At 38.1% G+C, this 24,341-nt stretch overlaps 2 protein-coding genes across 2 annotated transcripts; one reads left to right on the top strand and one right to left on the bottom strand.

Annotated features, from left to right (window-relative positions):
• Nucleotides 1-1,307: 1,307 nt before the first annotated feature.
• On the top strand, nt 1,308-17,256 carry etfdh (electron transfer flavoprotein dehydrogenase). The gene is made up of 13 exons (XM_041990050.1): nt 1,308-1,516; nt 2,231-2,386; nt 3,579-3,808; nt 5,558-5,639; nt 7,908-8,026; nt 9,314-9,391; nt 9,821-9,967; nt 10,919-11,059; nt 12,982-13,125; nt 14,127-14,295; nt 15,249-15,431; nt 15,803-16,024; nt 16,837-17,256. Exons 1-13 carry the CDS (start codon nt 1,486-1,488, stop codon nt 16,998-17,000), a joined length of 1,866 nt encoding a protein of 621 aa, XP_041845984.1. The 5' UTR covers nt 1,308-1,485; the 3' UTR covers nt 17,001-17,256.
• Nucleotides 17,257-17,335: 79 nt separating this feature from the next.
• On the bottom strand, nt 17,336-22,547 carry ppid (peptidylprolyl isomerase D). The gene is made up of 10 exons (XM_041990053.1): nt 22,378-22,547; nt 21,745-21,885; nt 21,267-21,373; nt 20,838-21,026; nt 20,594-20,716; nt 20,082-20,188; nt 19,711-19,852; nt 19,251-19,337; nt 18,861-18,903; nt 17,336-17,830 (listed from the first exon to the last, which is right to left on the bottom strand). Exons 1-10 carry the CDS (start codon nt 22,460-22,462, stop codon nt 17,742-17,744), a joined length of 1,113 nt encoding a protein of 370 aa, XP_041845987.1. The 5' UTR covers nt 22,463-22,547; the 3' UTR covers nt 17,336-17,741.
• Nucleotides 22,548-24,341: the final 1,794 nt, after the last annotated feature.

The raw sequence follows: 24,341 nt of genomic DNA, 5'->3' as shown, positions 1-24,341 counted from the left end.
AAATTCAACAAGTCTCATTACAGAGCATGTGTCAGCTTTTTTAAGGCTCAGCAAGTCCATGAAGGCAATTTAAAGACTCCAAAATGTTATACATAACCTAAGTTTGTCTTTAATAATTATGACACAACAGTGTTTTCCCTTATGTGAAACTCTAATAAAAATATATGTTACACATATTTAACATGCACAAAGTCCTTAAGGAGACAGGAGAAGGCTGGGACATTAATGTGCAGAATATCATGCTACAGATATGGAGCTCAATCTGACCCAGTGTTTCCTAAAGCTCCTCCCTCTTCAGTGTTTAAGCTGATTTTGATTTCATGTTAATGGAAAACAGTCTATGTACTTTTGTAGCTCCTCTGTTGATGGAGCATCTTAATGATGAAATCTGTCTTTTGTATAGTTTTCTTACAGCTTTACGGGGCACAGTGCACTCTATGCCAAGACCTGTCAGCTCTTGGTTATCTTATGGGGAAATACATTTTTTCTTATGTTACTCATAAGGCAGTGTTAAGTGGTTTAAGAAAGAAAAAGCCCATTTCTCTGAAAAGGAGGCCTCTTCACCTGCTGTTCATATATATATATATATATATATATATATATATATATATATATATATATATATATATATATATATAATTTTATTTTGGTGTGGAACACTTTGGTCATCTGTGTTTAAAAGTGCTATATAAATAAAGTGGAGTTGGAGTTGGAAAATGATCATGTTAAGGGCCGAAAAAATGTACAATTTCAGAAAAGGATCAGAAATCAGTTGTTCAAGACCATTTTGAAACACTACAGGACCTCTTACTGCAAAAAAAAAAAAAAAAAAAAAAGAAAAGAAACCGGGGTTTTTGATTGAGATTTCTGCATAGTAGCCTAAATTGAGATTAATAAAATAATAAATATGGATGAAAAGCAAAAGATTTCCAGTAACGTTTTTGTCGTCCTCTCAAAGCGTTTGCATGAAGTCTGTGGACTTGTGGCTGGTTTTGTTGATTTCATGATAAAACGTTGACCGCTTTTAAATAAATTATTATCATATTGATTAAAATGTTTAATTAACGTTAAAGTACAAGGAAACGAAATCACACACTTCGTTATTCTAAATACCATACACGTGTCCTCTAAAAACAGACACCTGTCATTAAGGACATCCTTCGCTAACATGCCTTAGTCGTACAGTTTAACACATCCGTTGTTAACAGAGGTTTTTAGTGGATGCTGTGGTTTGTGTGAAGTATACAGATCTATACTTGCGCAGTTGCAAAGTTGGCCGTCGCAGCAGCGCAGCTTTGACGTGCCCCAACGTTCGTGTTACGAGACGCAATTTGTAAGGTGTTTTGCGTTCACCCCTTGTTTGCCTAGTGTGTGGGTTACATAAGCTTTGCTCTAGCAACGAATAGAGGACATATCAACTTCACTTTGGCTGATTTAAAACGAGAAGACGTTGTCTTCTAGTGATTTTGCACTAGCAGACACAGGATGCTTCCAGCTAGTAGATACTCATGTAAAGGTAAGTTAGCTAATAGCTGGTTAGCTCATTGAGAGTTTGATGTCGCTGGACGTAAACTTGGTTGCAACATCACTTTGTCAGCAAAGATATCAGATGGAGTGAATGTTTGCCCTAGAATTTAAATTAGGATGGGTTATTGGATAAATTTTCTTTGTGTAGCAGTGTGTCTTTGTTTTTATACAAGTACCAAACCTTAGCAGTAGCCCAAACTGTCTAGCATGCTAGCGTCAAGCTAATATGTAGGGGAAAGTTCAATCAAAATATAGGTCACGGGAAATGGTTCTTGCCATGGGTTAGTGATGCAATTAGACATTTTCTCATATGCCTCGACATTGTATGTGGCTTCTGTGTTGTTCTAAAAACTAGCGTAGAGTTAACCATATTAAAAAAGTGCTTTTTTTGTAGGCGTGTACTCAGTGGCCAAAGATCATTCCTTTTCTAGCTTGAGTGCGCTGTAACTTTGACAGGTGTTTGCTAATCATTGTAGCTACTTGTTGTCAAGCTATGGTATCATATGTTACGTCGCCACTTAAGGTAACCTTCTTAGCCTACTGAAGTTAATACGTTTTTACAGTAATTTTACGGCGATTATTATAAAGAATACTTTCGAGACCAAATAGTCAAGCTAAAACAGCTGCAATTGGCCACTTTATCACATGACAGAGCTAGTCTTGACTGGGTGCTATTTATTTATTTTTTATTTTTTTCTTGCAGCCCACAGATGTATTAGGGCATTAACAACAATACAGACAGACCATGCTACCCCTCAACTGTACTCAAATATACACAGGAGAGCATGCTCTTCAGTATCACCCCGCATCACCACACACTACACCATCCACTCTCGAGATAAAGATTCAAGATGGGAAGGTAAGAGACTACATCATCTGTTATAACAGTAAAAGTCAGATTTTTGTTATCTCAATGACTTAGACAGGACTGTTATTTTGCAATTAAGCCAGACCTACACTATATATCATATGACACTTATCATCATATGACAACACATTACATAACACAAAAATGATCAAGATACAAAATAGCAGCTCCCACTTTTGTGTTATGTAATGTGTTGTCATATGATGAAACGTGTCAAATGATATATAATCATATGGCATGTCTTTCCAGTTGGAACTGCTGTTGGAACAGTTATTGGAGACAATTGCTTTCTGTAACTTTTGGAAGAAAATGGATCCATAGCTAGGATGGGAGAATACCAAAAATAGATTAGTCAATTAAAATATGCCAGTGTTTGAGACTACAGGATGATAAGGCAGACCATTCAACCTGAAAACATGCAGTGGCAGATTGTGGTGGCTTTAAGGTTTTTGTGAACCTCAGTGCTTCATTGTAGAATTTATCCAGGGCACATAGGAATTGCAAAGAAGCAAGGATATGAATTACCTAACCACAATTCAATTTTAACAGCGTAATTAAACCATATAAGGTTTATCATTATCCTAACAAAGGCTTTGTTGTGATTTAATAATAGCAGATGACAGCAGACCTTCATTACTTGCATCAACAAAAAAAAAATTGTTATCAACTTCACATTGTATAGAAATCAACTGTTGGCCTTTTACTGATAACAGAGAGCAATGACCACATCATGTCTATTGGCTCTGCTTTTTTAGATGTATATTTTATTTTATTTTATTTTTTATTTAGAGAATGTTTTAAGTCTTTAGATTTTACTGTTAACTTTTAAGTTAACAGTCACTGTGCTTATACTTAATACCTAAGTTGCATACCAATTTGTTTGAAGCCTCAGATCTATTGACATCTTTCATCTTTGAACCCAAGGCGTTGCTGAAAACTAGGTGTGACAGAATGTTCTTTGTCACAGTGTCAAAACTGTGAAACAGGCAGCCTAAGGAAATCAAGTCCAAGTCAATAACCTCTTCTTAAAAAACATCAGAGATCAGTTCCCAATTTTAATTACCGACTCTGCCACTTAAAATTTTATTCTACGAAAACATTAATTCAGAATCAAGTGCCATATGTTTTATGCATTCTGTCCGCCTCAGCAGTTCCTCCCTCTCTTTGCATCTTTGTCTTGCAGGTATTGAAATGGAAAGGTTTGCCGATGAGGCAGATGTGGTGATAGTAGGAGGAGGCCCTGCTGGTCTGTCAGCAGCCATTCGTCTTAAGCAGCTGGCCAATGAACAAGAGAAGGAGCTGCGAGTGTGCCTTGTAGAGAAAGCCCCTCAGATAGGAGCGCACACTCTGTCAGGAGCCTGTCTGGAGCCCAGTGCTCTCACTGAGCTCTTTCCTGATTGGAAGGAACGAGGGGTAAGTGTGTCATTCACTATTTCTTATATGTACCTTTGATTTACATTTTGGTATTGACAAAGATGCTCTTCAGTCGTTTTAAGGATGGTTACATCAGTTGTTGATTGATATTTTCCTTGCACTTTGTGCCTGCATGACAGCATTGCTATATTTGCTGTAGCCATATACTTTATATTCAGTCTGTATAAGGGGAACACTGTAACAACCCACCCTTGATCTTGATAAATGAAATATTCCAGTTGAAAATCTTAATTCATTGCATACTGGGATGTGCTGAGAACAAAATAACAAAAATGATTAATGGAAAGCAAAACCATTAACCCACTGAAGTCTGGATTCACAATCATACTCAAAATATAAATGGAAAGATCAGATCACAAGCTGACCCATTTCTGTGGAAATTCCTCAAAGCAAAATGAGCCTCAGTAGTGTGTGTTGCCTCGCCTCCACATGCTTGTATTCACTCGCTTCAACGTCTGGGCATGCTCCTGATGAGACGACAGATGTTCGAGGGATCTCCCCCCAGACCTGGATCAGGCCATCTGTCAACCCCTGGACAGTGTGGTACGGTGTCATGGCAGTGGATGGAATGAGGCATGACTTCTCAGTGCTGCTGGATTGGATACAGGTCTGGTGAACGGGCAGAGCCGTTCATAGCATCAGTGCCTCCATCATGCAGGAACTGCTGATCCACTGCAGCAGCATATGGTCTGACAATGGGTCTGAGAAGCTCATCCCGATACCTAATGGCAGTCTGGCTAGCACATGGATGTCTGTGTGGCTATCCAAGGATGAGCATCTCCAGACTATCACTGACCCACTGCCAAACGAGTCATGCAGGAGGATGTTGCAGGCAGAACATTCTCCTCGGTGTCTCCAGACTCTCAGGTCTGTCATATGTGCTAAGTGTGGCCAATGGTGAATCTGCCAATCCCCTGCCATATTTTTCCCCTGGTGGAATATATTGCGCATGTGCAACTCTCAGCAGAAAAAAAAAAAAAAGAAGACGATGTCTCACTCTGTAGTTTGTTTGTTTTTTTTGTTTTTTTCGACAATAGTCAACGGCTAAATTCGTTGTCGACTATTTTTATTGTTAACTGTTGTCGACAACGTCGACTAATCGTTGCAGCCCTACTGTGCATTGATGTGCCATCCTGAATGAGCTCCACTACCTGGATCAACTTCTGTGGGTTGCAGTAGGGCAAATATATCGAGACTTTTTCACACGATAGAGAATGAGGGGAATATTGTTTATATTGTGATAGCTTATTTTGAGTTAAGTGTCCCATTTTGCACAACTGTATTTTTGTTATGGTCATTGAAAAGTACGTTTCATTCATGTTTAAAGAGCATTTAATTTAATATAAAGCTACTTTAATTTCAGTCAACTGTGCTGCTGATCCTTAATAAAAGTGTATTTAGCACTTAAGGTTGTAAATTAGACTCACAATCAGTGTTTCTTCCTAACTAGACAGACTGATATCCCAGAAGTGGGAGTGACTTTGAGTCACACGGCAATGCTTATATGTTCCCTTTATTTATTTATTTATTTATTTATTTTTTGAGCAGTGTAGTTTTTCAGCTTGCATATAAAAATTCCACAACATGCGCACTAACCCACGTTTAATATATTTATAACTGTGCTTGTTTGTTCATATTAACAAGTATTCTAATTTAGTGTAATTGTTTGATTTGAAAATGCCTCTTTTTAATAAGAAGTTAAGCAGACACCATTTTTATTTCTTTTAGGCACCACTCAACACTCCAGTGACTGAAGATGTGTTCAGCATTTTTACAGAGAAATACAGAATCCCTGTCCCCATACTGCCAGGTAAAAGTCTTATTTTTCTTCTGTTTTTAAATTGCATGATGCTCCCTTTTTATGCCACAGCATCAGATATAATCTGTGGAAGTGCAGATGGGTGTGATGGGTAGTTCCATTAAGGCTGAGCAATAAAATGATTTTATGGTTGAATTCAAATTCGCCGTTTATGACTATTTTGTTTTTATGAAAATCTTTTTTTTATCCCTCTAATATGCACCGCAAATGCTCCCCTTGGGCTTCCTAAGTTAACAGCCTCGGCCCCCATTTTCCCACACAATAAATGGACTGCAGTCAAGTTATCAGCTATTACCCAATCTTTGTCAAATTAGCTATGGTTAAAACTGGGGCATGCCAGTTTTATGATCATTGCAGTAATCTGTTGATTAGCAATTCCCTGAACAAGATTTTTTTTTTTTTTTGTCACCAGTACTGATTAAGTCACTGAAGGCTGAATATCTGTCAGTACTGAGTTTCAGTCACACTTTTATTTTCTTGGATCCCATACTATCAGACTACACACTATAACTACAATAACTTTCAGTTTTTCTGAAATAATGATGATTTGTCTGTCTTCTGTTTTCCCTTTGTCTCACACTGATTATTGCTTAGTTATAACTTTTAAGTTAATTTTATTTGTCTGTACGTATCTTGCGAAACACACCGAAATTCATCCTCTGCTTTTAACCCATCACCAGTTACACTAGGAGCAGTGGGCTGCCAGATTCAGCGCCCAGGGAGCATTCAGAGTAGTTTTTACCTTAGTTGCCAGCACAGGGGCACAAACCCAGGTTCTCCAGACCCAAGTCCCCCTCTGTAACCGCAATGCTACCACTCCCCTGTTTCATTCATGCAAGGAAACGTGTTCAGTGTGCGTATTAATGTCTTACTGAGAAGTGACTATAGTAATGGGTCTTTGTTAGTATTAATTAGCCATGTGCTAATTACATAGAATGCCACTATCTTACACGACATAAAACAACTGAACCTGTTCACTGACTTATTGGAAGTAAGAATTACTGATATCTAATGATAAAAAAAATTGGGCATAGAAATTACGGTACTTAAAATCCTGAGCACAGTTATGAATGGCCGTTGGCTGTCAATGTCCAAGATCCTTCCAAACATAACAAAAGTATTTGTTCGGAAGTCTTGGGGATCATCAAGATGTTTTCTGACAAAACTGAGACGAGCCTTAATGTTCTGTTTGCTCAGTAGTGGTTTTTGTCTTGGAACTCTGCCATGCAGGCCATTTTTGCCATGAAGTCACGAACACTGACTTTAACTGAGGCAAGTGAGGCCAGCAGTTCTTTGGATGTTGTTGGGGAGTCTTTTGTGACCTCTTGGATGAGTCATTGCTGTGCTCTTAAGGTAATTTTGGTTGGCTGGCCACTCCTGAGAAGGTTCACCACTGTTCCATGTTTTTAACATTCATGAAGAAAGGCTCTTGCTGTGGTTCGCTGGAGTACCAAAGCTTTAGAAATGGCTTCATAACCTTTTCCAGACTGATAGATTTCAATTACTTTGTCTCATTTGTTCCCAAATTTCTTTAGATCTCAGCATGATGTGTAGGTTTGAAGATCTTTTGGTCTACTTCTCTTTGTCAGGAAGGTCCTATTTAAATGATGTCTTGATTACTGCCACACCTGTTCTCAATCAGGCCTGGGTGTGGCTAGAGAAATTGAACTCAGGTGTGATAAACCTCAGTTAAGGGGGGCAATCACTTTTTCACACAGGACCGTGTAGGTTTGGATTATTTTTCTTTCCTAATTAAAACCTTTATTTAAAAACTGTATTGTGTGTTTACTTGTGTTGTCTTTGACTAATATTTAAATTTATTTGATGATCTGAAACATTTAAGTGGGACAAACATGTAAAAAAAAAAAAAAAATAAATCAGGAAGGGGGCAAACACTTTTTCCCACCACTGTAAAATTTTTCTGTTATTGATCTTTGATTTTGTTACATGCTGCACCTTTAAGAATCTCTCCTGCCACTTTTCTTTTTATCTAATTATGTCCCAAGGACTGCTATCTGCAAGGATTGCTTAAGAGAAGATGATAGGAAGTGATTTTCTCCCTCGTATCATGTATTGATCAAGTGCATAAAGAGCTGAATTGAGGCACTACTGTTTAAACTCATCGTTGTATAAGGGTTTGCACTAAGAACATCTGATTCAAGAGCCGTCTCCCAAACTGGTATCCAAACTTGTTGATGAAATGCTGGAATGTCTATAAGGCTGACCTTATGTCTGTGTGATTGTTGATGCTATCTGTAGGCCTGCCCATGCAGAACCATGGTAACTACCTCGTGAGGCTGGGGAATCTTGTGCGCTGGCTGGGGGAACAGGCTGAGGAGCTTGGAGTCGAGCTTTATCCTGGTTATGCTGCAGCTGAGGTGTAATCTCTGGACTGAAATTTTGCACAAACATTTCTATCAGTAAAAACTTCATTTAGGATGTTTTCTAAAGTTCATGTGCTATTATGTTCCTAGCTGTACAAGAGTGTAAATAGTAGCAGTACTTTTAAAATATTTTTGTAATCTTTATAATTTTGCTTCTTGAACTGTTCTCAAAATAAACAGTTAACTTGGAGCTATATACTGAATATGGATTTAAATTGCAGATGCAACTTGTTAGATTTGGAGGAAGGGTTTAAGAAATACAATAGATTTTTTCATTCTTATTTTTAGTTTGGCAAATAAATAAATAAAAATCTAGGCAATAAAAGATCTGAAGTTGAAACCCATTTATTTGAAAAAGAACATGATGTCTAGACGGGATCAGAGTGCTCATCTTTAGGCCAACCTCATTGTTTAGATCCACCATAAAGGGAAGCTTTCAAGAAAGTGATCACAAAGGGTTCAACAGAAGACAGAAACTATTCAGCATCAAGAATAGAAAGATGAGATTGCTGAAAAACATCACAGGAAGCAGCAGCAGTGTGTTTTTAGACTGATTAATACCAGAGTGACAGGAAGGAGAATAAAAAAAAAAACAAAGGGTTGAGACAACTCATGACCTGAAGCAGACCACATCACCTGACAATGTGACAGAAAGCAGAGGCAGCTAGATGAATCCTAGAAGAATATATTACCAGAGTAAGCAAAATGAAGCAAAGCTGAATGGACAGCACTTCCTTGCTCAGATTGACAGTGACCCAGAATGCACTGTGAAAGCAGCCTAGGAGATTCTGAATGTACAGAAATATAATCCTCTGCAATGGTGGGGCCAGTCACTCAAACATGACATGACTGAGCTGCATTGGACTCGCTAAGAACAAAAGAAAGAAATTGAAAGACCTATGAACAAACAACACAATTTAACTGCATTATATAGTTTACAAAGCTGAACAAAGCACAGAAGGCTGTAAAGGTGTCTTGACAGTATATCCCATTAAAAAAAAAAATCATTTTCATGTGGTCCACTTTCTACACTCTGTTTTATAAGAAGCTGCTGTTTTTTAAACCCTTCCTTCAATAAAAACATTTAACATAACATATAGTTTTGTATGTAATTTAGAAAAAGCTAAATTTAAATGTTTTCAAGCTTAACAGTGGAAAGAAACATACAGCTTTTGTCAGACATTGGCTGATGTTTTCTTCTCTCAATAGACAAATTATTAATAAAAATGTGTACCGTCCCCTCAGCTTCAAATGTTAACCATTATCTTTTATTACTTGAAGGTGCTATTTCATGAGGATGGAAGTGTGAAGGGTATTGCCACCAATGATGTAGGCATAGCCAAAGATGGCTCACCAAAGGTATTATATCTTAATTAGCTGATTTTTTTTAATAGCATTCCTGTATTGTTGAGAGACTGAGCATGGTGTAATGGTGGGGCGAATGTTTGGACATACACACAAACACACACATCAGTGCTTTTGAAAGAATATGTGAAGGAAACAGAAGCACAGGCCTATTTAATGCAACCTAGCTACAAAGCTTTGACTTAGAAATTTGTTCTGCATCTGTTTGGTTTGTTATCATGTTTCAGTGCTTAATCACCATTTAGAAAATAACTATTCTTTACCTTTTGACATGAGATAGATTATGGTATTTTATAAACTTACACATTTTATACATCTGTGTTTTCATAAAAAGCTTCTCAGTAGTTTTTGCCATAACTTGTCTTGTGTGTTTATCTGTTTGATTTAACTTTCATAACATATTTTGTATTTGATTTTTCTCAGGATGTTTTTGAAAGGGGAATGGAGCTCCATGCTAAAGTCACATTGTTTGGAGAGGGCTGCCATGGTCACTTGGCCAAGCAGCTTTACAAGCATTTTAACTTGCGTGAGAACTGTGAGCCCCAGACTTACGCGATAGGCCTCAAAGAGGTAAATAACATGAACTGTTGTCATCAGTCCATTACTGAAGAAAACCTGGATCACTGTTGGTGTCTATCTGTGCTTATCTGGTTTATTGTCTACTTATAATGATTTAAAAAAGAATATTTGATACTATTAAAATACTCAACTAGCATTAAATCTCACAATATCACATTTTTTCATACTCTTATTCTTATTCTCTCATTTTTTTAAAGAAATTGAACAGTTTATTTGGCCATCATCATGACATGCGGTTATGTTTAAATCAGTATTTGGTATTGGTGTGTTATTAACATAGTGTCAAGTTTTTTCCAACCGCCAGGAAAAAATGGCTTCACTATTCTTAGGCTCTGGTTAAAAAGTGTGTGGTGCCATGACATTTAATGCTAATGGAGTATTAAAATAAGAAACATGCTGAACCAAAGACAGCGACTGGCCCAGTGTAGGTGTGGAACCCTTTGCAAAAGAAAAGTCTAAATGAAGTCCAGTTTCTGCTAGGTAAAGCTAGCTTATCATAAGCATGATGCAACTGAGCACAGAGTGAAGCGTCCATCAATAAATCAGCAGTCAAGGGTTATCTTTGTTACTGGGCGAACTAAGTTTAATGTTAGACCTGAAGAGAAAAAAATGGACCTTATCACAAAGATAAAGGCCGAAGAGATGCTTCCCATCAACTTTCAGTGGTCTAATAATTTTCAGTTGTTTTTTAATAGTATTTTTGATTGAAATGCCCACTCCAAATGTGGAACCCATTTGAATAGAAGTGATGTAAATAATAAACATTACCTCCTTTTTAATTCTCATTTCTATTTGAGTCAATACAGGTTTTATTGGCAGTAGTGGTGACGATAACTATCCCCATGATTCCCAACGCCTCATGCCATCAAGCTGAATATTTTGTTGGTTTGAAAAAAAAAAAAGCATGTTCTGGTTTAATAATTTTGTTTTTAATGAATTTAGCTGTGGATGATTGATGAAAAGAAGTGGAAACCTGGCCGAACGGAGCATTCTGTGGGTTGGCCCTTAGACAGACGCACATATGGAGGATCCTTCCTGTATCATCTCAATGAAGGAGAGCCTCTTGTGGCCTTAGGCCTTGTGGTGAGTGACTTTTATATATACTACCAATGTATAAATAGATGTGACAGCTGAACTTTATGCAGATGTTTAAAAGAAAGAACCTCAGGACAGTCATAATTCCCATAAATATGATGCACCTTCAAAACCTTCAGGGAACATCTTCAAATTTGGGATATTTGTTTATTCGGCCTCAAGAAATAACTTACTGGATTTTAGGTGTGGAGATCTCTTTGACTGAGCCATGTTCTAGTGCCAGATTTGCATGATAACTGGTGCGCCTGGAGGAGATTTAATTCCATAAATTTAACTTCCATAAACTACCACTTACATTTTAATCCAATAGCTGCATAAATTTATTATTCAGAGTTGTTTTTTTTTAAATGCAAGTACAGCTACATAAATAAACTAATTCATTCCCCATAGCCATAAGAGACATCCTTACCCTCCAGCTAGCTTACGTCCCGGGGACAAACCAGCAAATCTGACACCTTAAAGGAACGACATTACACGGTTTCCCGCACAGTATTTGGTCAGTTTTTGATGAGCAGGATTTTTATTTATTTATTTTATTTTCTAAACATAATTATTAGGTTTGTTTATTATTTTCACCAGACTGCAGACCCCCAGCCTTTACCCTCAGTCCTGTCCATTGTTGAAGGACTTACAGATTAAAACAGCCTGGTAGCATCATGTGACCACGCTCTACAACAGGCATGTCAAACTGGTCCAGCAAAGGGCTGTGTGGCTGCAGGTTTTTGTTCCAACCAAGCAGCAGCACACCAGATTTGACTGATTCAATCAACTGATCTCAGTCTTCAGACAGCTGATTGGTCAAACTGTGTGCTCTTGGCTGGCTGGAACAAAAACCTGCAGCCACACGGCCCTTTGCTGGACCAGTTTGACATGCCTGCTCTACAACATGCTAACTCCTCAACACAGTCAGATTTTCAATTGTCACCACTTCTGGAAAAAGATTCGATAGAATAAGAGCTGCTACAGAACAGAAACTGGGATGCAGATGGCTAAGATGCTTTAGCATGTTTTTATTTTTTAAAGCTTTCTTTCCTGCTTTGAAAGATTAAAAGCAGTGTTTTCTCATATGAAATGTTTTATAAAATAAATGAGGAGAGATTAATTATTATGGTGGACAAGTAGAAAGCTTTAACAATGTCGTCATTAGATCTTGTCAGCAACATTTAGGTGAGAAACCAGGTTTAAGAAGTGTGTATCCTCTCAGCAGTTGAAACTAATGTTTGAAAGTGGCTGAAAACAGTTACAGATTTAACATTTTATTGTACGATACAAACAATTTTAGTGATGTAATGTGAAAATTATTGGTTTATATTTGAAGTTCATATTAAATACCAATAAATAGCCTAACTATGCCACCTGCTGATGTAAATTGATACATGCATTGTCTTTTTGTTTGTAAGGTTTCTAATAAGAACTTTACAGAATCTGTAGTTAGAAAACAAAGGGCAGTCTACCAGCTAGGCAGCATGGGTTGTTCTGCTGCATTCTAGATATCACTGATCAAAATATCCACATTGAAATTTTTGATTTAACATAAGCAACTAAAATACGGAACTTATAGGTAAATTCACCACATCACATCATCTGTGTGGTCAGATGCTGGCTGTAGAACAAGACTTCCTATTGGTTGTCCAGGTACCCAAATTTGTGTTCTCATCAGTGCCAGTAGGAGCTCATTTTAAAGTCTTCACAGCTACTTAAGTTGATCGAGGGTTCAGTGCTAGTTAAACACTTTAACTTTAGCTGGCTGGCTATTTTGACCTGTGTAAGAAGGGTTGTCGTAATATTCAGCACACAAATGACTCTGTAGCAGAGGGATAAATGTTTTGCAGAGGCACACAGCTGCTAACAGGAGATTAACTTCAGACTTGGAAAAATGACTTTTTGTTTTGTTTTTCTTCTCACTTCAGGTTGGTCTGGACTACTCCAACCCTTACTTAAGCCCTTTCAGGGAGTTCCAACGCTGGAAGCACCACCCTTTTATAGCCGCCACGCTGGAGGGAGGCCAGAGGATTGCTTATGGAGCTCGAGCCTTAAATGAAGGAGGATTTCAGGTATTTTTATACACATACAAAGGCATGTTGTCAAGCAGGTACATACAATATAATATATCTAAAAAGTTGCCTTAAAAGGTGAATATAGGTATATGACTGGGAATAAAACCAGATGTAGTAATATTATTAAACTTTTTAGTTTTCTTATCAAGGCTTCATCATTTTATTTTTTATATTAAATCAAAAGAATCAGTAGAATAATATATTTAGAGGCAAATTTACATATTATACAAATTAAGTTTATTTCTGCATACCAACTAAAAAATACCTCTAAAAAAATTTATTGAAATATTCTTAAAGTTCTGCTGCTTTACTGTCTTTTTTTAAGCTCTTCAGATTTATTTTGAGCCTTCTGACTGCTTGTTTAAACTTTTCCGTTGGTTTTAGATCTTCTCAGTCAGCCTTATTTTGTCTTTAAAATAATTTACTGATGAAAGTAAACACAGAGTTGGGTAATATTTAATCAGATATTCTTTAAGAAGATTGTGAATAATATGTGAGTACAGACATGGTTAATTATCTTTTAAGTGGAAAGTTCATAAGCAATCTAAAAAGCAAAACAGACTTCAAAAGTTAATAATAAAGCAGCATTATTTGAATTTATTTATGAAAAGCTGTTACATATGTTACACTAAATTATAAATATTTTTTGTGTATAGTCATTGCTGGTTAGAAATGGAAATGGGTCATGGCTGAAGGAGAAGGAAATCAAGGCAAATGTGCTTAAACTAAATCTATAAAGGCTCAATTATTCATCTAAGTTTTATTTCAGTGCATCTTTTATTTTGATGTATCTTATGAAAATGTCCATGCTAATGGGCAGCAGGGATCTCAGGTGCTGATGATAAAGATAAATAAAAAAAGATAATTTTGATATGAAATTCCATCTTATTGTTATGTTAGGCAAAAATTGTTAATTACATATTTGCCCAAAATAAATACCAACTAAATTCTTGAAATCTTGTCAAAGTGAAAAAGTGAACTCCTCTCCTCTTCTCCAGTCTATTCCAAAGTTGACTTTCCCTGGAGGTTTGCTGATTGGCTGCAGCCCTGGTTTCATGAACGTCCCAAAGATCAAAGGCACCCACACAGCTATGAAGAGTGGCATTCTTGCAGCTGAGGCCATTTTCCCCAAAGTCACGGCAGAGAACCTGGATTCAGAGACGGCTGGTACAAAATTAAAGTCCCATTGATAATTATGACAATAAGCACCGGTAGCTGTTTGCATTTCACTTGGTTACTTTGAGGGTAACTCATTGTAGGGTCCTGCTTAGTTAAACTCACAATCGACAGGGTAACACACAGTTGAAGAGACATCTTAAAGGTGGACTTAGTAGAGTGCAGGATTATGTAAAGTACCTGTAAGTATTAAACGTACCTCCTCTAGAAGACAGTGGTGAGGGTGCTGTCGTTTAGAAAAATTCAGGTGAAACTGATGGGGAGCCTGGCTGACATCCACTCAGTGGACCATGTGAGAATTAATTTTTGAAACTAAAAAACAATGGAAACCTTTTATAATTTCATAGCCATTCAGGCAAAAAATGGATATATTGACTTTTTCACCATGTTATTACATGCATGCTGGTTGCCTGGCGTATCCTGCTAAGCTGTGACTCAGTTTTGCTGATCTAATTCCAAAATACCTACAATGAGTGACAAGCTTTAAAAATACTTATCACTCAGCTTTTGCAAAAGTACAGCACATCATTAAGCTATCCAGCTAATCTGAAACAGCTTATGGTGGATTCAGCTCATTGACCGCAGAATGAGTTGTGCAGCCACAGTGCATGTAATCACACAACACCGGGGACAAAACTTTGCTCTCAAACTGCTGGTGCATCAAAAAACTGTCAGCTTTTTTTTTAAGATCTGAGGCTTTCTTCCTCTGAAGTGACACAAAGTACTGATTTTTATTTTATTTTTTTAACTAGGCTGCGTGTTTGCTGAGATGGGAACAAGGTCAATTTAATAGGGATTTCTACTTGAATGAAAAAATGTCAGCATTCACATTCCTGAAAATGTCGACAAACTTTAATTCCATAGAGATGTCAAAATAATAAGAAACGCGAAAATAACAGAAGGAAAAATGGTCCTTTTGATTTGTTTCAATTTAATTTTCATAGGAATCCACGTTCCTGAGTACGCTGAGAACTTGAAGAACTCATCGGTGTGGAAGGAACTGTACTCCGTGAGGAACATCAGGCCATCCTTCCATAATTACTTTGGCCTGTATGGTGGCATGGTCTACACTGGGATTTTCTACTGGATCCTGAGAGGAAAAGAGCCCTGGACACTAAAACACTGTGGTGAGTTATTGTACAACTGGCTGAAGTTTAAAATGTTTTTTGTTTGTAAGCTCAGAATAGCTCTAGCAATGCTAATTTTTCATAGTCATTACAAGTAAAAAAAAAAAAAAAAAAGGCAGTGAAACAGAAGGTGACAAGAAAATGGAAAATGTTGATGTTGAAATGTGGCATTTTTTCCCCATTAGCTAAAACCTAACTGCAACCGCATGTGCAGTCAGTGGAGCAGTACTGTTTATCAGACTGGTTACGTATTGACATAGACCAGTAGTATCCAGACAATGCCAGTGATTTCTCTTTAGGTGTGTTGGGGTCATCTTATCATAGCAGGGAAAATCAACATTTCGTAACCAGCTGTGCTCAATCTGTGGCAGGCATTGATGCAAACCAGCTGAAACCAGCTAAAGACTGTAAACCCATTGAGTATCCCAAGCCCGACGGCAAGATAAGCTTTGACCTGCTCTCCTCTGTGGCGCTGAGTGGCACCAACCACGAAGGGGACCAGCCCCCACATCTGACCTTAAAGGATGACAGCATACCAGTGGCCAGGAACCTGGCCATTTATGATGGGCCTGAGCAGCGCTTCTGCCCGGCAGGTAACACAATCACGCTGGCTGAAAAGCATTACCACACACAATCTATCCAGGTGCAGATAAGAGTCAAGCTTTCCTACAATGGATGGTGGGAAAGTTGACTGGGCTCATCGAGCAAACAATCACTTCAATATTTAATCTACAAGCGAGGGTGTATAAATACAACTCGTAGCTCATTATTATGACAGCGGCAAGGTCACACATTTTCAGTCATAAGTGTGGTAATATTATTGTCTGGTGTAATTTAAATAATTTAGAAATAATGAGGCAGCAGAAGGCAGTGGTGACATCTGTAGCCTGCTGCATCTTCCACACATCTGAGGATGTAACTGAGTTTCAGGGGGTCGGTTTAGTCTGTCTCGTTAATGTCTCCTCAGAAGCAACCCCCGATTAAATGTTGATTATCCAGTTTTTACATCAGTGTCTAATTGTGGAAAGCACTTGACATATTAACAGTGTTCTCTTTTTGTAGCGTGGCAACTGTCAAGTCTACATTTTTCTGGAAACACAAAAACTGACATTTAAAATGATTAGATGTACCCACACTGATGTGCTGCTAAAGAATTATTAAATACTGTTTTCTACTCATTGATTCTGTTTCATGTTTTGTAAAATTGCAACAAACATAATAGTTCCCTCACAGATTCATTATTTCACCTTTGTGCAAAAAAAGATGTCAATTAAAATTGTGCTATCCAGAAAAATTTCTCCCCACATGCAAGTGCTTCTGCTGTTTAAGAAAAACTTCATTTTTCAGCCAGTGAACATAACCAGAGACCAAATAAAGTTTTTCTCTCTTCTCCCAACTTTTCTAGGTGTCTACGAGTATGTTCCCTTAGAAACAGGAGATGGGATGAGGCTGCAGATAAACGCTCAGAACTGTGTCCACTGTAAGACCTGCGACATTAAGGACCCGAGCCAAAACATTAACTGGGTAGTGCCGGAGGGTGGCGGTGGACCTGCCTACAACGGAATGTAAACGTCCCTAGAGTCTGATTTTATACGGTTTCTTGAAAGATGACAAGGAAAGCCATGTTCAAGGTTACAGGACTTGACAGTGTATGTGCCTAAGAATGAAACTTTATGTAGATGTTTGATGGTACAAGAATCATTAGTTATCCAGTGAAGGCATGAGGAGCTTAGGAACCTTGAAACCCATGTAAAAGGACCGTGTTCTGGCAGTTTCTTCATCTCTTCAGGGGCATTTTAAGTAGTGATTGTTTTGTTTTTAAAAAGTGCTTGTCCAACAGCAAGTTAATATATTTCTCACCATCTTGTGAAATAGAACCTGTAAAATGAGCGTGAGAGCATTACTGTGGCATATTTTGACAGCATTTAATCAAAGGATTATTGTATATATAAACTTACGTCACAGAAACGAATAAAGAAAACTTGACTGTTATTTGCCTTATTGACCTCCATAAAAAACAAATGGATGCGCTGTGTGAGGTCAAAAGTGCTGTTTAAAAAAAGATTCAACAATGATGGTACAACAAACAGCATTAACTTACTTAAAAATCCAGCTGTCATTGGTGAACTCATACAAACACTTGATCTGTTCATCACAGTGAAGATGCTTATTACAGCAGAATACAGTCAATGAAAAATGTAAGTGAAACACGACATGAACCATCCAATCAAAACAGTGCATTTTCACGCTGTTACAGACTTGTAACATCACCTATTAGCAAATGATTCAACGCTTCGTGAGGTCACACGGTCATGCAAACATTTTGGCATAGATTTTCTTCTCTTTCTCCTTCTCCTCTTGGATTTTCTGATGAACCCGCTTCATCTCGTTGGCGATAGCTGTCAAAAGATGGACATTTGTTAAAATTAGCTAATTAGCAAATTATTATTCTACTTCGTCATAGATATCATTTTGATTACGATCCAGATGACTGTAATGTGATTCTAAAACGTTTCTGGCATGTTTTCCCTGTGTGACGACGTTTCTAATAATTTCCCAGTGGAAACTTGCAACATGGTGTCTCGTATTTGTTTTAACAATTACGACACAAGCAGAACATGGAGCTACATCAATCCTAGTGGGCTTGGGTTGACCATATTTCTATAAAAATCTTTGCTGCATTATTCCCTGAGCCATTTTTCTTGGCCAGAGCCACCTATCATGTAACGCTATGTGTTTGTGTGTGTGTTTACCCACAATCGCTTGTATTGAGCCCACAATGACCTTTGCGTTGAAGTCTGCTTAATGTATTTGGTTCACTTGAAACTGAGAACTATGTAGGTGGACCAGAGTTTTCTTCTTTGATCCACATTAAACTGCGTCGTACACCCACACCTCCACAAACGTACCAGACTTTCCGAGCAAATGCCGCCACCCACAGAAGATGAAGTACTAGTTTAATATTTTTAGAGTTGCCAGTCTGATTTCACGTTCTTGTTTATGTGCACGGCACAGACATACAGGTGCTGCACTTACACCTTTAAGTTCCTTAACGTTGTGTTATTAGCACTTAAAGAATATATATATATTTTTTTTTAACATTTGTACATCAATTCAAAATCTGCACTGCCATCTTTTTAAAAAACAAACATACTTTTCCCCCCTCAGTCCTAATCAATAGTGCTACATTATTTGTAGAGAGCCCAATTCCACCAAGTGCACTAAACATAGTGGGAGATGTTGTACTTCCAAGAATCTGAAAAAAAATTAACTGACTGTAGTTGGTATCCTGTTCATTGAGCCAGATTTGGTCGATAAAGGATCAGCATGACATATTGCAAAAGTAAGTTAATATTCAAGTGTAGTGGAAGCTAAATGATTGAAGTGTTTGTTCATTTTCTCCAGCCTTGATGTTAACAAACTCCTCACCTTTATCATCTGGAGCAATATCTTGAGCTTTCTTTAGATCAGTCTGAAAAGAAGCACAGTAAATAATCAGGTAAATAAAGGTGCATCAGATTCAGTGCATAAACAGTTTTGTTTTATCATAAACGGCAGTTTGCAACTAAAGCCATTAGAAAACAACCTCAATTCCTCCAATTAGATTTAAGGTGCTCCTTTTCCTTTTGAGGATTAGGAAGTAGTGAGCATCCAGTCATCCAAATGAGCCCCCGGTTGTAGTTGAAGGGCTAAATGATATTACCTTCTTGATCCCCAAAATGAAAGGAGGCACTTTGCCTCTGCAAAACTAAGAGATGGGACCAAGGGATGGAATTGGCAACAGCCCTGTTAGGGAGTGAAGTGCTTTGTGAAGGTTACCAGAGCTTTGTTGTATTCCTTCATCCCCTGCCAGGCCTGGGCTCTCCGGAAAAGTGCCTTAGTGTTTGTTTGGTTCAGCTCTAGAGCCTGAAAAAGAAAAGAAGCTTCACTGCCTCCAACTGTATTAAGTTGTTCTTTTAACTGATACTTAAAGCTCATCACAGTCCACTTGTAACTGATAAAGTAGGATGAGTCGTGCCAAGAACTCCCCTAAATGCAGTCATACATCAAGTGCAAGACAGTAGATAATACAAAATATACTCCATCATGGCATGAAAGTAGTTTAGAGAAATAACTTGCTATTTTTCAGATGTTCTGCATTAAGTGCATTGAAATGTAAAATATTTTATTCCAGAGGGAAACTATAAAACTGAAAAATACTTTTAAGTCAATCATTTTTCAAGTGAAACCGCTCAATTATACAAGCTACGTCGGTTTGCTTTGCTTGTGCCAACATCACCTCATTACAGCTGTCCAGAGCATCCTGCCACAGCTGCATCTTCAGTTTGCAAGCAGCTGTGTTGAGGAAGCAGCTGAGTGCTGTAGGCTCCAGCTTCTGTTGTGCCTCCTCCTCTAGATGATCTCCACTCATCTCCAGGTACCTGCATAAATGGAGGTTAAAATGATTTAGCTACTTTGTTTAGAGTATGCCTGAACATGAGGCTCATACATCAGCATCTACAATACAATGACTGCAATGTAAACTCAGTATTTTTAGATATATAGGGACAATCACATTCATTCATTTCATGGTTGCTTTGAAAGTGTGCTTCTCAAAATCTGACTGAGGACTGTTAATGAAAGTAAACCACAGACCACGCCATACTGTACCTGAGGGCTTTACTATATTTGTTGACTGCACCTTTCCAGTCTTGATTCTTAAAAAGGTTGTTTCCGATATTTTTCACATCTTCAGCAACTGACAGGACTTTGTCAACCTTAAAGAAAGCACAAATTAAATAGACACCCAACTTAGATTATATTTCTTTCATTTTGAAAACACGAAAAACTCAATCCGTGTTAGAATTTGGCTTTTGTTTTTGCTGTTTAAGCCTTGAGGTCTGGGAATATGGCGACATTACAAACATCCAATCAAGTCTACTAGACTTGAAGTAAACTAAACAACTGAGACAAGCAGGTTATAAACATACTTGCGTTGTCCTGTTTGCAATCTTTATCAGACTTAACATGTCCTGGATCTTGATATCAAAATTTCTATCTGTCCCTTCGCCTGGAATGAGTGCATTTCCATAAATGGCATATTGGTCCTTGCGGACCTGTCTGATGCTATCTGCAAAAGTTAACCCGTGTCCTTGAAGATCAAAGACTTCCCAGATACTTACATCTTTAAAGTTGATGTCTGAGTCCTCGGGGAAGTCTGGGTGGGCATCTCCTGTTCCATCGCTTGGTGCGCTGCCCCAGCTGTCCCCATCCTTATGCTCACCGCAGTCAGCTATGATACAAGGCTGCAAAGGCAGGCATTAGCAGAAACTTTAGTAACAAGATTACCACAGAACTAATGTAATGATTTTCTATATGTAATTTAAAGTAAACAGACAAGCTTTACAGATCTAAAAAGGCATTAACCTTCACAGGAGCATCCTCTGTAGTGTCAATGGATTCAAGCATTTTTACAACTCCCATCCCTTTTAAAACTTGTCCAAAGACCACATGCTTTTCATCCAAGTGCGGCGTAGCGACAGTCGTGATGAAGAATTGTGAGCCATTGGTGTTTGGCCCAGCGTTGGCCATGCTCAGCAGACCCACCTTGTCATGCTACGTGAGTAAGAAGAAGAGAAAAGACAGCTTCATCAACGAGAAGCATTTCAAAGTAGTTTTGTTTTGCCTCTTCAGAGAATCAGTAAGATGGCCTTTAATTTCTTAAATCTTTAGTTTCAAGTACACCCTATTCATGTAATTTCCATGTGTGGATAGTAACTGCTCAGACCCCAGAAACACTTTAAAATCTCTGGTAGTGGAGTTACATATTGAGAGCTCTAGTGTTACTTAGCTTACCTTGTAGTGAAAGTTTTCATCCTCAAACTTTTCTCCATAGATGCTCTCACCACCTGTTCCATTATGGTTAGAGAAGTCCCCTCCCTGGATCATGAACTTCTTAATGACTGCCAAAGACAAATTAAAAGTTAAATTACTTTTCCAAGTTCAACCAGGATGACGGTTAAAATTTCTTCGGTTGAATAACAAAATGAATTGTCATTATTAATTTGGCGATCATTTCTGCTTTTTAAACCTATTCTGGTGTTTTAAAGTTTCCTTGTGATTTGACACAGAAATTCTCAATTATCAGCAGAATATACAGCCACAAACTAAACTTAAATCTTAAATACATACATTATCTAAAATAATTTTAATCTGTCACTGTATGTCCCTTTAGCTTCTCTGATATTAAAATCACATACAGCTTCTCAACAAGATGTCATCCAAACTCAAATGTCACACCAAATGAGAGGTTTAAGGCTTTAAGGCTATGTACTTCTGTGGAAAGGGCATCCTTTGAAGTGCAGTGGTTTTCCTGTTAATTTGCCGATGCCTTTCTCGCCAGTGCAGAGCGCCCGGAAGTTTTCAGCAGTCTTGGGGGTGATATCAGCAAACAGCTCCAGAACTATCCGGCCAGCTAAAAGGGAATCAGTTAAAAATTAGTGTGAAAACTCTTAAATTTTACATTATTTTAAGTAGTACATGACATTTGATCTATTATTTTAATGAACATATTGATATAAATTAGTATTTGTGTCTACCGGTCTCCAAAATAATTCTGTCAGTCATTTTGAGTACATACAAACAGACGTACACCGGACAACAGTGCGCTGATGGACAAACTTACAAGTCTAACTCGGCCACACGTGCTTCGTCTATGTCCAAAACAAGCACTAAATAACGGACTACCCGATAGCTCCTATTAAAATTAAACAAGCTATTCCGAGCAAAAACAAAATCTCTTATAATGGATCAAGCTTATCTCAAATTTTTAAAAACTAACGTGGTGTTAATTATTCCGTTTCTGGAAGAAACTAGAACATGCCGTGAAGGTGCTAAGCTAACCAGGCTAACTATTGAATTAGGAACAAACAGGAGTTTGCTGCCATTAAATAGTAAGTGTCCTAACCTTTTTCACCATCAACATCAACATCGAAGAAGACGCGAGGGTTCTCATGGTTGGAGGGCTTTGCGGACGGTATTGGGTAGGACATTTTAACTAGAAATCGTCACTTGTTCTAGCTAACCTAGCTAAAGCCCGGCCGGTGTACTGGAGCAGGTTCAACGCTAGGAGAGCTCTTGGAACTTCCGGTTGAGAACTTCAAAATAATATACATCTGACAAAAATTTTATTTTATTTTATTTTGCATAGATTTTTATTTCCATCCATCCATCCATTTTCTGCCGCTTATCCGGAGTCGGGTCGCGGGGGCAGCTGCCTAAGCAGGGAAACCCAGACTTCCCTCTCCCCGGCCACATTCACCAGCTCATCCGGAGGGATCCCGAGGCGTTCCCAGGCCAGCCGAGAGATGTAGTCCGTCCAGCGTGTCCTAGGTCTTCCCCGGGGCCTCTTTCCGGTGGGACGTGCCCGTAACACCTCACCAGGGAGGCGTCCAGGAGGCATCCTAACCAGATGCCCGAGCCACCTCATCTGGCTCCTCTCGATGTGGAGGAGCAGCGGCTCTACTCTGAGCCCCTCCCGGATCACCGAGCTTCTCACCCTATCTCTAAGGGAGAGCCCGGCCACCCTGCGGAGAAAACTCATTTTTATTTCTAAATAGTAAAAAAAAAGACTTTGCAACAAGAGTAAAACTTTCCTAAGAAATTTGCACAGTTTGTGCATTTTTGGATCATTTTTTGAAATTTAACGTGTCCACAAAAAATTTAATTAAACTTGAAATGAGCCTAATTCACAGAACAGATGTTGCACTCAATTCGGTCCTACCTGGGCCACAGTCCTGCACGTTTTTAATTTATCCCTGCTCCTCCATTTATTTTGAATCAGGTGTGTTGAAGCAGAGATACACTGAAATCCTACAGGACTGCAACCCTGTAATGGGTCAAATTGAGTAGCCCAGCTCTATCCATTCACAGACATGTAAGCCGCCCATGTCACTGGCACTTTTGCAACCCCATACCATCTCAGATGCAGGGTTTTGAACTGTTGGCTTAAAACAAGCTGGATGGTTACTCTCTCTTTTTTATTTTATTTTTTTTTTTTAGCACGCAGGACATGCTGTCCATGGTTTCCATATTCTGTGGTAAGTAATCTCTTCAATTTGTCTCAGACCATTTCAAATGAGTGTTGGCCCAAAAAAGATGGCAGCATTTCTGAATTGTGTTCACCAACAGCTGCTTTGCATGATTGAGCTTAAAACTGAATTTTTGAATTTTATGGCAAACTGAATTCACTTCCATTTATTTCTGGAAATGTTCCTGAGCCCATACAGGGATTTCCAGTAGAGAATCGTGTCTGTTTTTAATGGTGTACTTCCCGAGAAATTGCAGATCACAAGATGTTTTGACCTTTGTCTTTATCATGGACACACAGAGATTCCTCCTGATTCTCTGTGGTGGGATCTTTAGTCTTCCCAATTTTACACTGATGAATATTTTCTGAAATTGTTTCACAATTCTTGGTGAGCCTCTGTTTATTTTTACAGCTGAGAGGCTTGTTTTATACCCAGTTAGGTGACTTGCTTGTTGCTAGTTAACCTAATTGCCAGATGCTCCTCCAGATGTGTTTGCCATAAAATTCAAATTAAGAAAATATTTGTCATGAAATGGTCAAATGTGGCAGTTTCATCATCTGATAAATTGCTCATGTTCTATTGGAAATAAAATATGGCTTCATAAGATTTTCAAATTGTTGCATTTTATTTTGATTTACATTTTACAGTCTCACAACATTTGGGTTGAACATTTTTCCACAAAACATAATAACAAAAAATAAATTAAAAAAACAAAACACATATTTCACAGAAACACCTTGTTAAAAAGCATTTTACATAACAAATCATGAGAAAACACAACCTTTCACAAACCAAAAACCCTTTAAAACATCTAAATCACAACAAAGCAGCATTTTTTATT

Source organism: Melanotaenia boesemani, chromosome 7 (assembly GCF_017639745.1).
Source record: "Melanotaenia boesemani isolate fMelBoe1 chromosome 7, fMelBoe1.pri, whole genome shotgun sequence".
In the NCBI taxonomy this organism is placed as follows: Eukaryota; Metazoa; Chordata; class Actinopteri; order Atheriniformes; family Melanotaeniidae; genus Melanotaenia; species Melanotaenia boesemani.
Note: the sequence above shows the minus strand (reverse complement) of the source record. Positions and strands in the feature narration are given on the sequence as shown.